The sequence below is a fragment of the Anomaloglossus baeobatrachus genome, chromosome 2 (genome assembly GCF_048569485.1).
Source record: "Anomaloglossus baeobatrachus isolate aAnoBae1 chromosome 2, aAnoBae1.hap1, whole genome shotgun sequence".
In the NCBI taxonomy this organism is placed as follows: domain Eukaryota; kingdom Metazoa; phylum Chordata; class Amphibia; order Anura; family Aromobatidae; genus Anomaloglossus; species Anomaloglossus baeobatrachus.
The window spans coordinates 209,533,230-209,551,685 of record NC_134354.1 but is presented as its reverse complement, the minus strand read 5'-3'; the positions used below and the strand labels follow the sequence as shown (position 1 = coordinate 209,551,685).

Sequence of the window (18,456 nt, the reverse complement as noted above, 5' to 3'; positions counted from 1 at the left end):
GTATCTGTGTAATATCCTATTTTATAGATGTTGAGGCTTGTAGAAGTTGAAAATTAGAGCTAGTAAATTGTATTAAGGGATCACAGTAGTCATATAAGGCAGAATAGACTATATAGTCCTGCACTCACATATCTGAACAATAAATATGATAGCATAACAAAAGATTGAAGCTCAGATAAATGAGAATCTAATGAGTGAAGGCATATATACCAGCTGTTTATGAACAAAGTTACAAATATCCATCATTTTATTAAAACCCCCATACTAAACCAATAGGATAATTGAATTTTAGAAAACAATCAACGATCAAGTGCAGATAAAACAAAGTATATCCTATATGGATCTGCACGTCCACAGTTTACCTCTATAATCAATGTATTACATCTTCGGTTTAGAATTCCAAAAACACTAAAGCGGGGTTTACACGCTACGATATCGTTAATGAATTATCGTCGGGGTCACGGTGTTTGTGACACATCCGGCTTCATTAATGAGATCGCAGCGTGTGACACATTTGAGCGACCTTAAATGATCGCAAAAGCAGTCAAAATCGGTTGCCGCGGAGAGGTCGTCCTGAAACAAAAAATCGTTTAATGCTTATTAGCGATGTTCTTTGTCGTTCCTGCGGCAGCATACATCGCTGTGTGTGACACCGCAGGAGCAACGAACATCTCCTTACCTGCCTCCACTGGCTATGCGGAAGGAAGGAGGTGGGCAGGATGTTACGTCCCGCTTATCTCCGCCCCTCCACTTCTATTGGACGCCTGCCGTGTGACGTCGCTGTGACACTGCACAAACAGCCCCCTTAGAAAGGAGGCGGTTCGCCGGCCAGAGCGACGTTGCAGAGTAGGTATGTGCGTGTGAGGCTGCTGTAGCAATACTGTTCGCTACGGCAGCGATCACACAATATCACACGTACGACGGGGGCGGGTGCTATCGCGCTCAACATCGCTAGCCGATGCTAGCGATGTCGCATGGTGTAAACCCCGCTTAAGAGTATGTTCACACAGTTTTTGCAGTGCATTTTTTCTGAAAAATTCATTCTTGGCATTACAAATGCTGTTAATAAAGCACAGAAAATAACTGCATTTTTGCTGTATTTAAAATCTACACAGAATGTTAGCGTATCTGCAAGACAAATTGAGATGTGACTTTGAAAAACGCATGCCAGGTCAGCTGACCCTGAATAAAAAAGGAGCAGAATGGGCAGGAGTTTTCTATAAATCCCATCCATCTTGCTAGAATTGTTAGGGCTCATGGGCACGTAACTGCAGAATATTCTGCAGCAATTTGACAGCACATGTGCGCTTCAAAGCGCTGCAGAAACACTGCATAATGAATACTGTATTTTTGCTAAAAAAAAGCTGTTTTCATGCGCTATGGCTAATGCCCCCACCATAGAAAGAGTGGGAGCTGCATCCATAGCTCACAAATAATTGACATGCTGCTTTTATGAACGCACGGATTTGGGTCAAAATTTTAGCATCCAAATCGCTGCGTTCAAAAAAGCAACGTGCGCACGTCTCATGCACAATCTACATAGATTGTATAGGGAACGCAGGATGCATGCATTTACGCTGCAGTGTAATATGCAGCATAAATGCATGTCAGTACGCAACGTGCGCATGAGCCTTAAGACAGTATGATTTTGATGCAGCGTAAATAGGCAACAGCAAATACTGATCAAAATCTCATCATGGGCACACAGGCTTAGACTATCATTGTGAACTAAAGGAGTGTGACGCCCTGGCCTATCAGGTCGTCACAGGGTATTGTGCAATCTGCCCTTCTGCACGGTATCCACCTTCCTTGGTTACGGATCCTGGTCATTTGGTGTTGCTAACAGCTCGGTCAATCAAAAGCCTAGAAATACTTCCCACTTGAACCTACCAGACACATCATTGGGGGTGCCTGAAGGGAATAGGGCCACCCACATGGGGGGTTGGTGAGGAGAAAGTGAGGACAGTGAGAGTTGAGAGTTGAGAGTCGAGAGTGAATGAGAGAGGAGGTGAAGTGGCTCTCGTGAGGAGAGGCCACGGAGGAGAGCTCCTGTGTACTAGGTGGCAGACGTTGGTCTTGGCCTGGTAGGAGCTGGAACCCGGTCGCAGGGGACACTGTCAAGGGGAACGGACTGCCTTGAGCTATCACCGGGCAGGGGCCAGGGCACAACGGGGTACGTGGAACCCCAGGCTGGAAAGTAGCTTCACGCATTCCGGTAATTTACCCGACGGGGGTGAAGACTTCAAGTATCATCCCCAACCCGCTCAAAAATCGGGGTACTAGCGCACCGATGAGAAAAGACCTTCCCACTACAGTTCAAAGAAATCTACGTGTGAACCCTGAGAGCAAGCTCACTCCGTTAGCCATACGGGTGAGTGGGACCCGGAGAGTTTCATACCAATGGGTCCAATCGAGACTAAGGTGCCAGGGACAGTGCCACAAACCAACAACAACATCAAGGGCACGGATCCAGGTGTGCTCCCCGCAGGCTACAGTGGTGTCCAGAATTCTGGTTTACAAGCTGTCGGTGTGGTTATTCTGGGGCTGAGTGAGTACATTGGAAACCCCTGTTCCTATCCCCCCACAGCACCCAAACATCATCCCAACTATCAATGGGCCCTGGGACACAAACCCCCTACCCACGGAGGGGTTAAACATCAGGCTATCGCACCATCGTCACCGGGCTCCCCAATGGCAGCAGTGGTCCCTCACATTACCACGCACCGTGGGTGGCGTCACGAACTTTCCAAAACCCCCCTGTACATATCTCCCCCCTTCTTTTAATCGAGTGGTCGCGTGACCCCCGGGTCTGGAGACCCCTCGAGCCACCACAGATCTGGATCTGAGTAGTAGCAGCCCGGCTGCTTGCACGGGGGAAATACAGGAGCACTGGAATACATTGCACTTACGTTTCAATAGGAAGTGTGTGTCTCTTTAAAGCAACACTCCAGTGGATTTTTTTTATTGCACCTCTGTCTTATATCCACCTGCCACCATCTTCATCTATCACCACTGCTCCATCAGTCTCATGTGATTTGTGACCTGCTTGAGCAGGCCAGAGGTCACAACTCAATACATCTTTATGGGATGTATTTATACCATTAGGGTGCGTCCTGGACACGGTGTGTCCTGACCTGCAGGGCTGCGAGTCTCCTCCGTAGGAGACTGCAGCTTCCCGTGCCCGCAATTTGGGTAAGGTGCACTGCAGTCTCCTGCTTGTGTTTTCATACGGAGAATGCATAAGACTCATCAGTAAACAATTGACATGCAGTGGCTTGGAAAGACGAACTGCAAGTCACTGTTTGTTGCGGAAAAAACAAGCACAGTGTCATGTGATTTCTAGAAATCCTATCCACTATGCTTGTACTGTACAACGCAGCATTTTGGATGAAGCTGAAGCATGCTGCATCCAAAATGCTGCAAACACTGATCATGGGCACGCAGCCTTAAGGGGGCTTTACACGCTGCAACATCACTAGTGATTGCTAGCGATGTCGCAAGCGATAGCACCCGCCCTCGTCGTTGGTGTGATATGTTGTGATCGCTGCCGTAGCGAACATTATTGCTACGGCAGCGTCACACGCACATACCTGTTCTGCGACGTCGCTCTGGCCGGCGATCCGCCTCCTTTGTAAGGGAGCGGTTCGTGCGGCGTCACAGCGACGTCACACGACAGCTGTCCAATAGCAGAGGAGAGGCGGAGATGAGCGGCCGGAACATGCCGCCCACCTCCTTCCTTCCTCATTGCCGGTGGACGCAGGTAAGGAGATGTTCCTCGTTCCTGCGGTGTCACACATAGCGATATGTGCTGCCGCTGGAACGACGAAAAAAATCGTACCTGCAGCAGCAACAATATTAAGGAAATGAACTACGTGTCAACGAGCAACGATTTTTCACGTTTTTGCGCTCGTTGATCGTCGCTCATTGGTGTCACATGCTGCGTTGTCGCTAACGGCACCGGATGTGAGTCACTAACAACGTGACCCCGACGATATATCGTTAGCGATTTCCCAGCGTGTAAAGCACCCTTTACTCTCTATGTCCTCTTTCACACGTCCGTGTCTCCGGTACGTCTTTAGGCCATTTCCTCACATGCCGGAGACAAGGGCACACGTAGACCCATTAAAATCAATGGGCCTGCGCACACGTGCATGTTTTTTTCTCCAGCATCACGGGTCTCACACAGCCTGCACATGGACTGCACGGATGGGATCTGTGTGACACGCACCAGAGAAAACACATGTGTTTTTTTTTTTAAAAAAAAAAATTCTATACTCACCTACTCCAGCACTGCTGTCTCTGACACTGCTCTGTCACTTGCTTCCGACCCCCGCTCATTATGCTCATTGAATATTGACTCCACTGCGGGCCAGAAGCAGAAGCAGCGGGAAGTCGGCAGGACCGGAGACTTAAGATCAGCACCACGGACAGCAACGCCAGGGACAGGTGAGCAGAAAGTTCCGGTTCTCCGTGTGTTATCACGGATAACATACGGAGAACACACGTCGTGCCATAAAAACGGCACACGGAGGACAATACGCACCTTTGACACGTCCGTGAAAAATGTGCGTGATTTTCACGGACGTGTGAAGGGGGCCTATAACTGTGAACCACTGATCTCCTCACTTTCTCTCTCCCGGTGGGAACATCACTTGATCGCTGAAGCCAATCATTGGCTGGGGGTAAGAAAAGATAATTTTATCAAATGTATGTATATAGTTCTGTGACTGCTTTTTGTGCATTAGAAATAGCAAATAGTAAATAGTCTCACATCAAAGCAGAGCCGATTGATAACCGTGATGTGTCATTAACGTTTTAGCATGCTGAATACAATTCCTCACAACATGTACCACTAATATCATTTCAGTCACATAAATGGTTTTAGTTTGCATAAAATTACATAGTTAGATTTGCATTATCATTATAATAATTTTTTCAGGCAAGCACTTTTAATATTCTATTCAGTTTCTCCCGCTTTTCACAGTAATGTAATACTGAAAACTATCATCCCTAATTGTTAGTTTATTCTAGCAACTGCACACATTTTATTGTACTGTACGTCTGATTAAGTAAACAGTGATCATGCAATTATTAGTAGTATCCAACAGATTAATTGAAAAAGCAACAATATAACAAAATATGTATGCTTCCACTATTCACATACAAATTATAATGTTTTTCTATTATGCTAGGAGGTGCTTGTTAATTTTGTTTTTTTGCAGTCTTTCTGTTGTTATTCTGTAAGTCATTTTTGAAAGGAAGCTATAAGAAATCCCATTTGCAGTCTGTAAAAAGCCATGTAGGGGACACTGCTAGCATGCGGAACAAGGTAATCTAACCAGATAAGACAATAGTAGAACGTTTTGGGCTAAATGCAAATGGTGTGTGTCACCCATCATCAATAAATCCACCTGTGTTTGATGTCCTTAACATACGCCTGCCCATACCATAACCCTACTGTTATCCCCCATGGGATACTCAATTCACAACATTGACATGAGCAAACCGCTCACTCACACAATGCCATACACACAGTCTGCCATCTGCCCTGTAAAGTGAAAACCGGGATTTATCTATGAAGAGATACCAGACGAGATTGAACATTTACCCACTCATGAAGAAGGGAAAAATCGGCACATCCAAGAATATAAAATTTTCTTGCTTTATTTTCACATCAGATTAAAAAAATCCATCCAAAACATAATACTCTGACGCGTTTCTGGAAACGGAAACACATCAGGGTCCTATGTTTTGGATGGATTTTTTAATCTGATGTGAAAATAAAGCAAGAAAATTTTATATTCTTGGATGTGCCGATTTTTTCCTTCTTCATGTTGCACTCTATCTTGCGGACTTTCTATCATAGCACTCCATTGATGCATGGTGACTTACATTCTCGGGTGTGTCCAGCTTTCCTTTGCCTTCTAATTTGCCCACTCAATTCATTTATGAAGACAAACTACAGGCAGGTGGATTCCCCAATGAGGATGACAAGCAGCAGATGAGCTTCCCCTAGACGGTTTTTGACAGTTTGTGCAGAAATTCTTTGTTTATTCAAACCGATTGTTGCAGCAGCTGTCCGGGTGGCTGGTCTCAGAGGAGGGAGGTGAAGATGCTGGAGGTAAAGGTCCTGGGTTGGTGTAGTTACTTGTAGTCTGCCTTTGTGATCCAGGTTGGATGTACTGCTAAATCCTGTGAAATGCATTTGAAGTCAGCTTATGGTAGAGAAATTAACTTTTGAATTCACAGACAACAGCTCTGGTGGACATTTGTGTAGGCAGCATGACAACTGCATGCTCCCTCAAAACTTGCAACATCTGTGGCCTTGTGGTGTGTGATAAAAGTGCACATTTTAGTGTTGCCTTATATTGTGACTAGCCTAAGGCACACCTGTGCAATAATCGTGTCTAATCAGCATCTTGATATGCTTCACTTGTGAGGGGGATGGATTATCTCCACAAAGGAGAAACGCTCACTAAGGCTACTTTCACACTTGCGTTAAGCGCAGTCCGTCACTATGGAGAATAGCGCAGTCCGTTAATGCACTGCACTATTCTCCATAGACTTGTATGGACGACGCACTGTAATGCAAGTGTCAGCGTTGCATCCGCTGGACGACGCAGCATCGTTATTTTGACGCTGCGCCGGGCGGATGGAACGCTACATGTAACGTTTTTTTGAGCAGCGGAAACCTTTATTTTTCACTGCGCATGCTCTCTTTTTTTTTTAATCACAAACTTTATTTTATTTCTCGGTGGCTGAACGTTCAGCTGAGCGCTCGGCCGCTGGCATGTCAGGGCACTCAGCTAAGTGCTCGACCACAGGCATGTCAGGGCACTCAGCTGAGCGCTCGGCCTCCGGCATGTCAGGGCACTCAGCTGATCGTCCGGCCGCCGGCATGTCAGGGCACTCAGCTGAGCGCTCGGCCGCCGGCATGTCAGGGCACTCAGCTGAGCGCTCGGCCGCCGGCATGTCAGGGCACTCAGCTGATTGCCTGGCCACCGGCATATTATAGCGCTCAGCTGAGCGCTCAGCCGCCAGCATGTGAGAGCGCTCGGCCGCCGGCTTTTAAGAGCGATCAGCTGATCGTTCACAATAGTCGGCTGCCGGTACTGTAAAGAAGAAAAAATAAATAAATAAATAACGCTTTCCGTTATTTTGTACGATCCGTAGCATTGCGTTGTGCCACTATATGCAACGCATCCGTTGTATCCGTCACTCAATGCAATGCTATGGAAGCCGTCCAACGCAAGTGTGAAACTAGCCTAACACAGATTAGACAAACCTGTGAATAATATTTGAGACAGAAAGGCCTATTGTGTACATAGAAAGTCTTAAATCTTAGCATTTAGCTCATTAATAAATGGGAGCTAAAGCAAAATGGTTGTGATTACATTTTTAATTAGTGTAGCTCTGTAGAATGACACTGAGTCGTGAACGAGTGATTGACTTTGGACGCCCCAGCACACTACATGAAATGCCTGGTCCTGGATTACTGTCTGGACTTTGGCTCTATAAACTGAGAACTGATCTAGGTTGCAAACTGCCAATAGCGTAGGTTGGCCAGGCTGGGATATCGACTCTCATACACAGAAGGAGACCAACTTTTCACATTATACCACAATTGTTTACTGTATGGCTGATTATAATTCACTGCTTTATATTTCATATAGTGGGCACATATCTTCCTGCATGTTACAGTTTTAATCAACATTAACAGACACAGTTCAACTTGCCTCTGGGTTGTGTCTGATCTAACCGGGCCATTGAGTCCCAGTGGAACCCAGTCCAGTGCTACAGTCCACACCATGATGGCCACCTTCTGTTACTGCAGTCTTATGTCCAGTCTACTCATTAGTTTCAGAATGATTAGGGTAAAGCTATTCACATGCAGATGTCTAGTGGGAAACCGCTTGGTTGGTTGACTACCTTCACACACTAGTTGAGGTTACCCCAGTACCTTGATGGTTAAAGGGCCTGGCCACTAGGGTCCTGCACCAGTTAAGGTCACCCGCTACCTTGACAGTTTAAGAGGTCTGGTTTATAGAGTTCCATCCTCTGGCTCCTATTGTCTAGGACCTGGCTGAGGATCGGTTCCTAATTACAATGCCCTTCACACCCTGAATCTCCAGCCACTCTCAAGGTTCACACTATCTTGCCTTCAATCCCACTGTAAGAATACACAGGACAGTAATTGCGGGCAAGAGATTCACTCCAGATACCCCAGCACTGTATTCTGGATGTGTGTCGATTTTAGTAGTGTGGGCTTTGTGCCACCACTTTGTTGCCATCACTACCCATGTGATCTTCACAACCAATTGACTACACATCTGTCATTTACGCTCACTAGGCCTGCAATGATTTCTTCCAGAATGAACTGTGACTTTCGGTTTCAGTTGAAACCTCCCAGGGTACGCTAGTCCAAACACTGAACTATTTCTATCCCTGCTGTCTTTTGCTGGGCATAACTTCCTTACTAAACATTCTAATATCAATGCTATACATTACACATTTTACCTTGCATCATCAAATTCTACGTTCTATAGTACTCTTTCACAATATACACTGTACAGGAACACATTAAATTTCAATTCACATAAAACAACATTAACAAAAGAAGCAAGAAATTATTGACAATACAATACATGACAAAAAATAGCCTTCAGGGGCAGGAATGCGACAGCCAAAGTCCGTCACTCACAGTTCCACAGGGGAAAGAAATCCCATTGAAGTGAATAAGAGCTGAACTACAGTATCAGCCCCAACTTAATGTACAGAGCTGTGCACGCTGCTCTATACCATGGGAAATCCAGTTGCAGTGAGAGCTTCAAACATCTGATTGTGAGGGTGTCTGGTTTTGGACCTCTAGTTTTCGTTGATACAATTTGGACTACAAAGTCAGGAGCCTGCCTGTTGTTTCCGCGCACCACATCTGTTGGACCCCTCATGCAATGGGACTGGTAAGTTAATGCCTTTTTTCCTCTTCTTTTTTGCTCAAAATGGTTCGGACCCGTACTTAACTGATATTGATTACCCATCCAAGGGATAGGTCATCAATGTATACCTCCTGGACAGGCTTTACGAAAACAGAATCATATATGAGAACACCCATATTCTTTGTGTTGAGTTTTATATACCTTTAAATGTTACTATTTCATACTCTTACATCTATGGAATAAATAGTTATGATTTGTGGGGTAAGCTTCAGGAGTACCATAATAAATTAGTCTTTATTTATATCTGGATAACAAAACATACCAAAAATGGCAGAGAGTAGGATAACGCCCATTTTGATAAAGTATACCTCTGTATTTATGCTACGACTTCCGCCGACATCCTTGGTTCTTTTTCTGTATCATTGGCCCCAAGAACTCATTACTCTGTGACTGCTAATCGAAAGAGGCGCAGTCAATGCCACAATGTTGTAGGAGGTTTGCAATATTGTGGTCTAGCAGATGTCATGTCTACTGGACCAGGATACTGCAAATATTTTTGCCCATCTCTAGATCTATTACAATTATAGCTACAATTGTGCATAAATAGCACAAAGTTCACATATTTTAGAAGTCCATGCAATGTTTGTTTTTTTTTAAGCAGAAGAGTATATGTTAGTGCTGATACAGCATAAAGAAACAGAATAGTCATTTTATCATTGTATAAGAAGAAGATGTATTACACTGTGCTACTAGTGTCCAATTACCCATGTGCGTCTTTGCTTATTTATTATACTTGCCAATGATTACTAGCTACTAAAAACATATTTTGTTACTGAAATGGTCTGATTTCTACATATACAGTAGACAGTCAAATTTAGATATATTTGTAGGTTGCATCATCTATCTTTTATGTTCCATTCAGACGAGGAAGAACAGTAAGGAGATATCTATACATAGGATATAAATCTAATGTACAATTCCATATTTTTATGACTTCAGATATTGCAATACGTGCATTAGTCGTTCTTTTCCATTCACAAGTCAGTTTCTCATATTCTGTAGAAGACATTTAGTAACTTCACAGTGTTTGATTTACACACATTCATCAAGAAGAGATGATCTACTGTTCTTCTTGTGGGTTTACAAGATGTCCTCCAGGACAAGGTGCAATTAAGTGAGATGAAATAAATAATGACTGATGTGTCACGGTTAATCACTTATGTAATACTGCAATCATTGTTCTTAATTTGACTAGGGGCATGAGTTTTCCTAATAAGTTTTAACATTTATTTCCATTTCCTTCATAACAGATGCACACTATTGCCTTGGAGCTGAGAATCAAGAAATATTATTAAGCATGACTCCCAAATTCAAATACATTAAGCACTGGTGAAGGAATAGTTAGATTAAGTTTATGAATTACATTTTATGTATTTAGGAAATTTGGTTGTAAGTGAATGATTATTATGCTGACATTTACCTAGCATGTGTACTCTATCAGAAAGGAAAGGGAATAATTTAACTCCTGAACTTGCAGCAAATGATACTAAAACAGAAAGATCTGTAATTTCTCCTGATCTCCTGATATCTGCTGTAGTAAATACTTGTATTCACATAAAACAATTATTCTGGAAAATCTTTGTGTTGTTCCTCTATTAAACCTCATGGAAATGCACAAATAATTTGAAACTGGAATTGCCATGCAGTCATGCACGCACAGTTAGTAGTTACCAAAATGGTTACCACAAACAGGCTTGGTGCTAGCTACTCCACTTCTTAGAACCCAGGGGTTGGCCTATCCTTCACCCTCAAACCCCTGTACAGGGATCTGGACTCAAACATAAGTCCCTGAGTAAGGACTACAGAGACAGCTGCTGTTCGGTGGCTCAAGCTGGCAAGAAGAACAGTCAGGAAGCCAGGTCAGATCCAGGAGGTCACGTCAGAATCAGAATCAACAACAAGCAGGTAGTTAAATGTAAAGCAAAGATCAATGAACAGGAGCCCAGGACAGAGGTACATATTAAATAGATTCTCTATTGACTGGCAGTGAGAGCTGGGTCTCTGGGGTTTATATAGAGCAGTCTCACCCAATGCTCACAGCAGACAGAAATCAAGATAACAAGATTAACCCCATAGCTTCTTGATTAGACAGAAACACAAGTCCCTGGAATAAAATAGGATTGTTATATACCACGCATGACCCGCAACAGCAGTGTGCCATCACTTAGCGGCCTAAGAATAAACCAGCACAGATGTTACAGTACCGCCCAACTTATGATGGGACTTTGGACACTTAGGACAAGGCTTACCAGGGTAACAATTATGGAATGATAATAAGATTTTCAGCATTGATGTCATTATCTGGCACCAACAATCTTTTCTTTGGTCCATAGGCTTTCCAATGAACAAGGTACTGCACTTCATAGTCAAGGCTGCTCCAATCATCACAGATAGAGGGGCGTTATCAACAAGGTGTACCAGCAAATAATATCTCTTTAGCAAATATTTGTGAAAGACATTAGAAATCAGGAATGATGGAGGAAGTTTCAAACAGAAGGCTACTGGATTGAATTGACCACATCAAAAATCTCATAAGGACCAATGAACTTGGGACCCATCTTAGAAGAGAGAACCTTGAGTTTGACATTTCTAGTACATAACCACACCTTGTCCCCGATAGCAAAACTTGAAGCATCAATGCACCTCTTATTAGGTCTGTCTATTCTGTGCACTTTTCAAGTTTTCTCTGATTTCACAACAGAAAAGCTTCAACTTGTCTATAGATTTATCAGCCTCTGGAGTGTCAACTTCAGAGGTTGTAAAGGAACCAAAATATGGATGATTCCCAAGATTACATAAAAATGTATATGTCATTATGGATTTCTGATATTGTTTTATGGCAAACAACTAATGGCAAGTGTTCTACCCAGTCAGACTGATGGTCAGAGACATAACACTGAAGACATTGCTGGAGTGTTTGGTTGCCATGTTTAGTCTGACTATTGGCTCCTGGGTAATAAGTCGATGAAAAGAAAAATTCAATATTAATTTTGCAACAGAGAACCCTCTAGAATATGGAAATAAACTATGTTCCTCTATCAGAAACAATTTTTTCCGGAATTCCATGTAGATGTACAACATGTCCAATAAACAACTTGATTAACATTTGGGAGTTTGGCAAAACAGACAAAGGGAACAAAATGACAGTGTCTGCTAAATCTCTCTACCTCTAACCAAATTACAGTTTCCCCTTTTGAGGGTGGGACATTAGTAATGAAATCGCTGGGGAGATGGGTCCAAGGGCGTTTTGGAGTGGGTAAGGACTGAAGAAGTTGTGCTGAGGGGGGATTTTTTGTTATGGTACAAATTTGGTAAGCATTAACATATTGTCCACAATCTCGAGCAATGGTTGGCCACCAATAATAACTGGTTATTAGTATTATTTTATTGCTATTCTCAGAGTGACCTGCAAAGACTGAATCATTAGAAGGAGTGTTGTCACAGGCTAATTTTTGAATTTTTTAAATCTTGTTAATAAGATCTAGAGAGCATGGACACAACTATATCTGCTAGAGAATGGGGACTTGTTCTGAGTCTGTGCTTTGGGAAGGGCAGAAACTGCGGGGAGAGCATCGACTTTCATGTTTTTTGTTCCAGGTCTAAATGTCTGTACAAAATCAAACCAAGAGAAGATCAAGGCTCATCTAGCTTGCCTAGGATTTAGTCTCTTGGCTGACTCAATATTTATCAGATTTTTGTGGTCAGTACTAACCATGACCTTATGTCTGGTGCCTTGGAGGAAGTGGTCCCATTCCTTGAAGGCCCATTTGATTGCCAACAGTTCACAATTGCCAATATTATAATTCATTTCAGCAGATGAAAATATCTGTGAAAAGAAGGCACATGTGCATAGTTCACTGATAAACAGAGTCCCCTTTACAACAACGCTCCCACTTCAATTTCTAAGGCATCAACTTTCACTATATGTTCTAAGTCAGGCTGGACCAATACAGATTGGAAATGCTCTTAATTTTTTGGGTGGCCTCTGCCTTCCAGTTAGCTACATCTGCCCCTTTCATGGTCAAGTCAGTGGTTTGGCAATCTTGTAATTTTTTTTTTATAAATCTACGATAGTAGTTGGCAAACCAAAGGAAATGTTGAAAGGCCTTCAGTAACCTGGGTTGTACCCACTCATTTATAGCTTTGACCTTAGAGATCTGACCTTAGAGGGTTCCATTTGAAAGCCAATTGCAGACAAGATATACCCCAGGAAATGTACTTCTTCAACCAAGAATACACATATTTCAAGCTGGGCAAATAAACTGTCTCTGGACAGTCTTTGGACTATGGTATGCATGTGTTAGTTGTGTGACATAATATCAGGTGAATAAATTAAGATGTCATCCAGGTAAATATCCACATATTATCCATTTATATCTCTGAATATATCATTAACAAAATTTTGAAAAACAGCTTGTGCATTATTTAGTCAAAAAGGCATCACAAAATATTCATAGTGGCTATCAGATGTGTTAAATATTGAGTTACACTCATTTCCTTCTCTTACACTTATCAGGTTATTTACACCCAGTGATTTAAGTTCCCAATAGTCGATACATGACCTGAGAAAACTATCTTTTTTGACAACAAAAAAGATACCGGCACCTAATGGTGATGTGGACGGTCTGATGAATTCTTTTTGCAGACTGTCTGCTACATAATTGTAATGCTCGCGGGGCAACCAAGGGTAAGTGGATCCACTGGACCAAGGTACCGATCACTGACCTGGTGCACCGTACTTGAATGCCTATCGAGTCTTCACTAAAGCCACAGGTGGTAGAGATAGGCTAACACACAGGTAGGAAGCAAGAGGCAGCCCCAGGGGATCATGATACCTTGGCAGCTGGTGCTACAGGTATAAACAGCAGGTTCAGTTGATATGGGTGGATGTAGCAGCAGCAGACAGTTTGGATTGTTACAGCAGCTGGTATTATAAGAGCTGCCGGTGTCGATAATCACAGCTGCGGCAGCTGGTAACATAGGCGCAGCCAGTCAGGATGGTTTGTGGCAGCAGTGGCCATTGTGGATAGTTTCAGGAGCAGTGGACTTGACATGCATTGGAATACTGATATGAATCAGTTATACAACACACAACACAGAAATAGCAGCAGCAACAAGGTACCTGAGAACTAGCAATGTATAGACCACATTGATCAGGCTCCTCCCATAAGGCATAAATCCCTGATGCCTCTCAGCGATAGGTACTTCCGGCTTAGGGCATACTGGCCCTTTAACACACTCCCGAGAGCCCTGTGCAGCATTTGTAGGCCCCAGGAGACATCAGAATGAAACAGGGATGGAGCAGAGCAGATGGGAAAGTGAGAGTGCCGGTGTTCCCACCAGGAGAAATGGGTAGGACAGTGTGGGGACGTCGGTAAGGGCATTACAATAATATTTAATTGCTTGTTTTTCTGGACCAGAAAGATAATATATTTTACCCTTGGGGAGACAGAAGTTTGGTACCAGGTCAACGGGACAATCATAATTCCTGTGTGGGGGTACATTTTCAGATTCAGACACAGAAAATACATCAGCAAAATCTCTAAATACACTGGGTTAATGACAGGTATGGCTTCAGACAGATTCACAGATAAAGACATACCTGTTATGGAGGGGACAATTGGATATAAATAATTTGAAACCATTCGTCACCCGAAGTCCACCGGGCAGGTATTAAAGCCACTATGGTACAGGAGAATGCAGTACAGCAACTCAGGAGAACCCAAAGGAAATGAAGGGGATGTTTAAGGGCACACCCCAACATGTAGCATGTCCTTGTTAACCTCACAGGTACACAGGTAATGTTCACATGTGTAGGGACATGTCAAAACCAAAAGGAATTGCAACAGCCAGGTGGCACTGCGGAGTTGACCGACCCCAATGTGGGAGTCAATGACGGGACTGGACTGGTTCGAGGCACAACAGAACCCCCCCGAACTGTAACAATACCTTTCTACTGACACTCAGAGCTCCAACGTACAATATCACCCAGATGCTAGTCAATTATCGGATTATGTTTACGTAGCTAAGGCATGTCCAATACCCCGGCTGTGGATTTGTTTTCAATGACAAAAAGTGACACGGATTCAATATGAAAAGTACCAAGAAGCAGGGACAGCTACTTAGTGTTGTAATTCACCACACCCTGGATGAGAGGTGTACAATCAATAGCAGTGGCTTTCATAGGAAACATAATTTTTAAAAGGGTAACCCAAGATCCTTTGCCACTTTGGCATCAAGAAAATTGGCTGCAGAACCCCAAACAATAAAGGTCTTCAGATTTTTCTAGATAAGATGAGAATACTGGGAGCAATAGTTTTCCAGAATCATAGGAAAATACCTGTGTACCATGGTGGGTACCCCGGGACCCACCTGGGCACTGGCATGTTTCTGGCAGCAGTTGTCTTGGGCAGGCATACGTACATCTAGCGTGCAGGCTCTCCACAATTGCTACATGGGTTCAGTTCTTGCCGCATGGCCCATGTTTGCAGATGGCATTTGGTCAATAGTTTCAGCAGTAATGATAATAGGTATATCAGTTTTAGGTACAGGTGTTGAGTCAGCAGTGCATTCATGTCTGCATTCACATAACCGCCTTTTAAGGCATATTGCCAGGGATATCGCCAAGTCAAGGGAGTCAGAAGATGGCAACTACACTAACATGTCTTTATCGTAATCAAACAGTCTGGCCCAAAACTGAGCCTGGTCATTCCACTGTGAGTCAGTAGCCCAGTGCCAAAGCTCCATACAGCAATCCACCGAAGGACATCAATATATTAAACAGTTATCAGTTCTCAGCAGTTTGAGGAATATTGAGATGATGGTTCAGAATTCTCTTGAAAATAATAGCCAAATTCCAAATTACTGCCGTGAGTAAGTCATTACAGTCAGGGCCACCTTTAGCAAGCAGCAGTTCAGGGGTCTCTGCTATTTCTTTTTCTGTAGTCTGTTATGCATTTTTCACAATAAAAAGCATTAGTTCCATTCAAGAGAAATCATCCAAGGTTTGTCCTGACAATTAACCTTCCTTTTTGTAATCCATTGATTTTTAGGACTTGAATATTGTGGTCAATGTAATGTACTGCCTTTGAGCAAAGTGCAAAATAAAAGTATTACTGTTAGAGTTACATGCAAAAATAACCAGAATACATACAGTCTAAACCATATATCAGTATGTCACACGTTCGTGCCTCCAGTAAGTGTTTGGCAGTTTTATCACGTACCGGAGACACGTACACACGTGGACATATGATTTCATAATTGTTTGGACACATGTAAGTATTTTGGAACGGAACGTGTGTCTGTTCCGTACTTACGTGTGTCCGTGTGTTCCTCACGCCGACATGTCCACGTTTTCTCTGGCAGCACGGGTGTCACACGGCCCGCACCCGTACCACACGGATGTAGTGTGGATGCGGTCCCGTGTGACACGTGCCGGAGAAACACGTGTCATTATTTTAAAATTAAAAAAAACACATACTCACCTCCATAACCCCTGCAGAATCTTCCGCTCCAAACGGTTGCTGCCGGCCGCCGCTCGTTATGAGCGTGTTAACAAGGTGGGCGAGCTGTCACGGGCTCTAATCTCCGCCCCTCTGCTCGGCCGGAAGCCGCATCAGCGGGGAGTGGGTGGGGCTGGAGCCGAAGATCAGAACCCTGGACAGCAGCGAGGACCACGTGAGTATGTAAATTACCGGTCCTCCGTGTGTTATCGCGGATAGCACACAGAGAACACACGTGGACCACACATACCGGAGACACATACTTACCACACGCAACACGCAGGGAAAATACGTGTATCGCAGCACGTACGTGATTTCCACGTGAGTATGGCAGAGGCCTGAGATACTGTTCAAAAGTTATTGGAAGGAAACTTGAAGTAAGCCAGATATTAAAGTTTTGACTTTAAGAAAAAAAAGTTAGCAGAGTAAATAAAGCTAACAACTACCTATCAAATCTTACCTAACCCTAAAGAAGGTCTATATGCTGTCAATTTTAATTATAAGAGGATATCTATATTCGGCCACCCCTTTTTTTTATTTATGGGTTTTCATGAGAACATTGAGTATGTTTCCTGGGCCCTTTTTCCGCTATGAGTAACACAGAAGATCACTGTTTTATTTGCTAAAAGACTTCTGAGTTCTGAGCTTTTTATAACCCCACCCATACATAGATTGGCTGCTTTCTGTGTACACTGGATAGGCAGAAAGCTGCAAATCAGTAGAAGAGGTGGAGTTAAACAATGGTCATTAATATAGAGGACTACATGGAAGTATGTTTAGTAGTCCTCTAGTGATAATCTCCTGCTAAAACAATTATTTCATTAACACTGCATCAAGTAGCTCAGTAAGTTACACATTGCTGGAATGAGGTCTGTGTCTCAATATTATGCTGCTCCATTAGATGTGACAATTCTGGCACTTTATCAGGCTCATCCTGATTGCCCTGGTACGGTGGCAATTGTGTTAATATAGGGCGTTAATGACAGCTCACAAATATGGTGACAGATTCCCAGTAAAAAAAAAAAAATATACATATATATATATATATATACTAGAAGGTGGCCCGATTCTACGCATCGGGTATTCTAGAATTTACGTATTGTGTAGTTCATGTATGATTTTTGTTATATATATATATATATATAGATGTTGTTGTGTGTAGTTTACAAGTGTTTGTGTAGGGGCTGTACATGTTCTGGGTGTTGTCTGGGTGTGACGGGGGGTGAGAGCGGTGTTGTATGTGTGTTGCGTGTGTTGCGTTGTTTGTGGAGCGCTGTGTGTCTGTAGCGTTGTGTGTGTGTAAGTTGCGCGGTTTGTGTGTGTGTGGTGTGTTTTGGGGGGAGGTATGTTTTGTGCAATGTGTGTGTTGTGCGGTATGTGCGTATATTTGTGTGTGCCGCGGTGTTTGTATGTTGGGTGTTGTGTGTGTGCAGCATTGTCTGTGTGTGTGGGTGTCTGTGTAGGGCAGTTGTTTGTGGTTCCCAGTGTGTGTGTGTGTGGTGTGTTGTGCAGTGCGCGCGCGTGTGTGTGTGTGTGTTGGGGGTAGGTGTGCACTTCCCATCGTGCTCCATCCCCCATGCAGCGCACACCCCATCGTGCTCCATCCCCCATGCAGCGCACTCCCCATCGTGCTCCATCCCCTATGCTGCGCACCCCCCATCGTGCTCCATCTCCCATGCTGCGCACTCCCAAACGTGCTCCATCCGCCATGCTGCGCACTCCCAAACATGCTCCATCCACCATGCTGCGCAATCCCAAACGTGGTCCATCCACCATGCTGCGCACTCCCAAACGTGCTCCATCTGCCATGCTGCGCACTCCCAAACGTGCTCCATCCGCCATACTCCGCACTCCCCATCGTGCTCCATCCCCCATGCAGCGCACTCCCCATCGTGCTCCATCCCCTATGCTGCGCACACCCCATCGTGCTCCATCTCTAATGCTGCGCACTCCCAAAC

General features: G+C 43.8%; 1 protein-coding gene across 3 annotated transcripts in view; it reads left to right on the top strand.

The window, feature by feature from the left end:
* Positions 1 to 18,456, top strand: part of TAFA3 (TAFA chemokine like family member 3) — a 641,246-nt gene that overhangs the window by 552,831 nt on the left and 69,959 nt on the right. Inside the window, exon 6 of one of the 3 annotated variants that reach the window (XM_075335590.1) lies at positions 11,330 to 14,162. The exons of the other annotated variants lie outside the window; for them this stretch is intronic. Within the exon in view, the coding sequence (XP_075191705.1) occupies positions 11,330 to 11,341 (12 nt within the window). The 3' untranslated portion in view covers positions 11,342 to 14,162. Of the gene's footprint in view, positions 1 to 11,329; positions 14,163 to 18,456 lie in introns of those variants that run through there. 3 annotated transcript variants of the gene reach the window in all.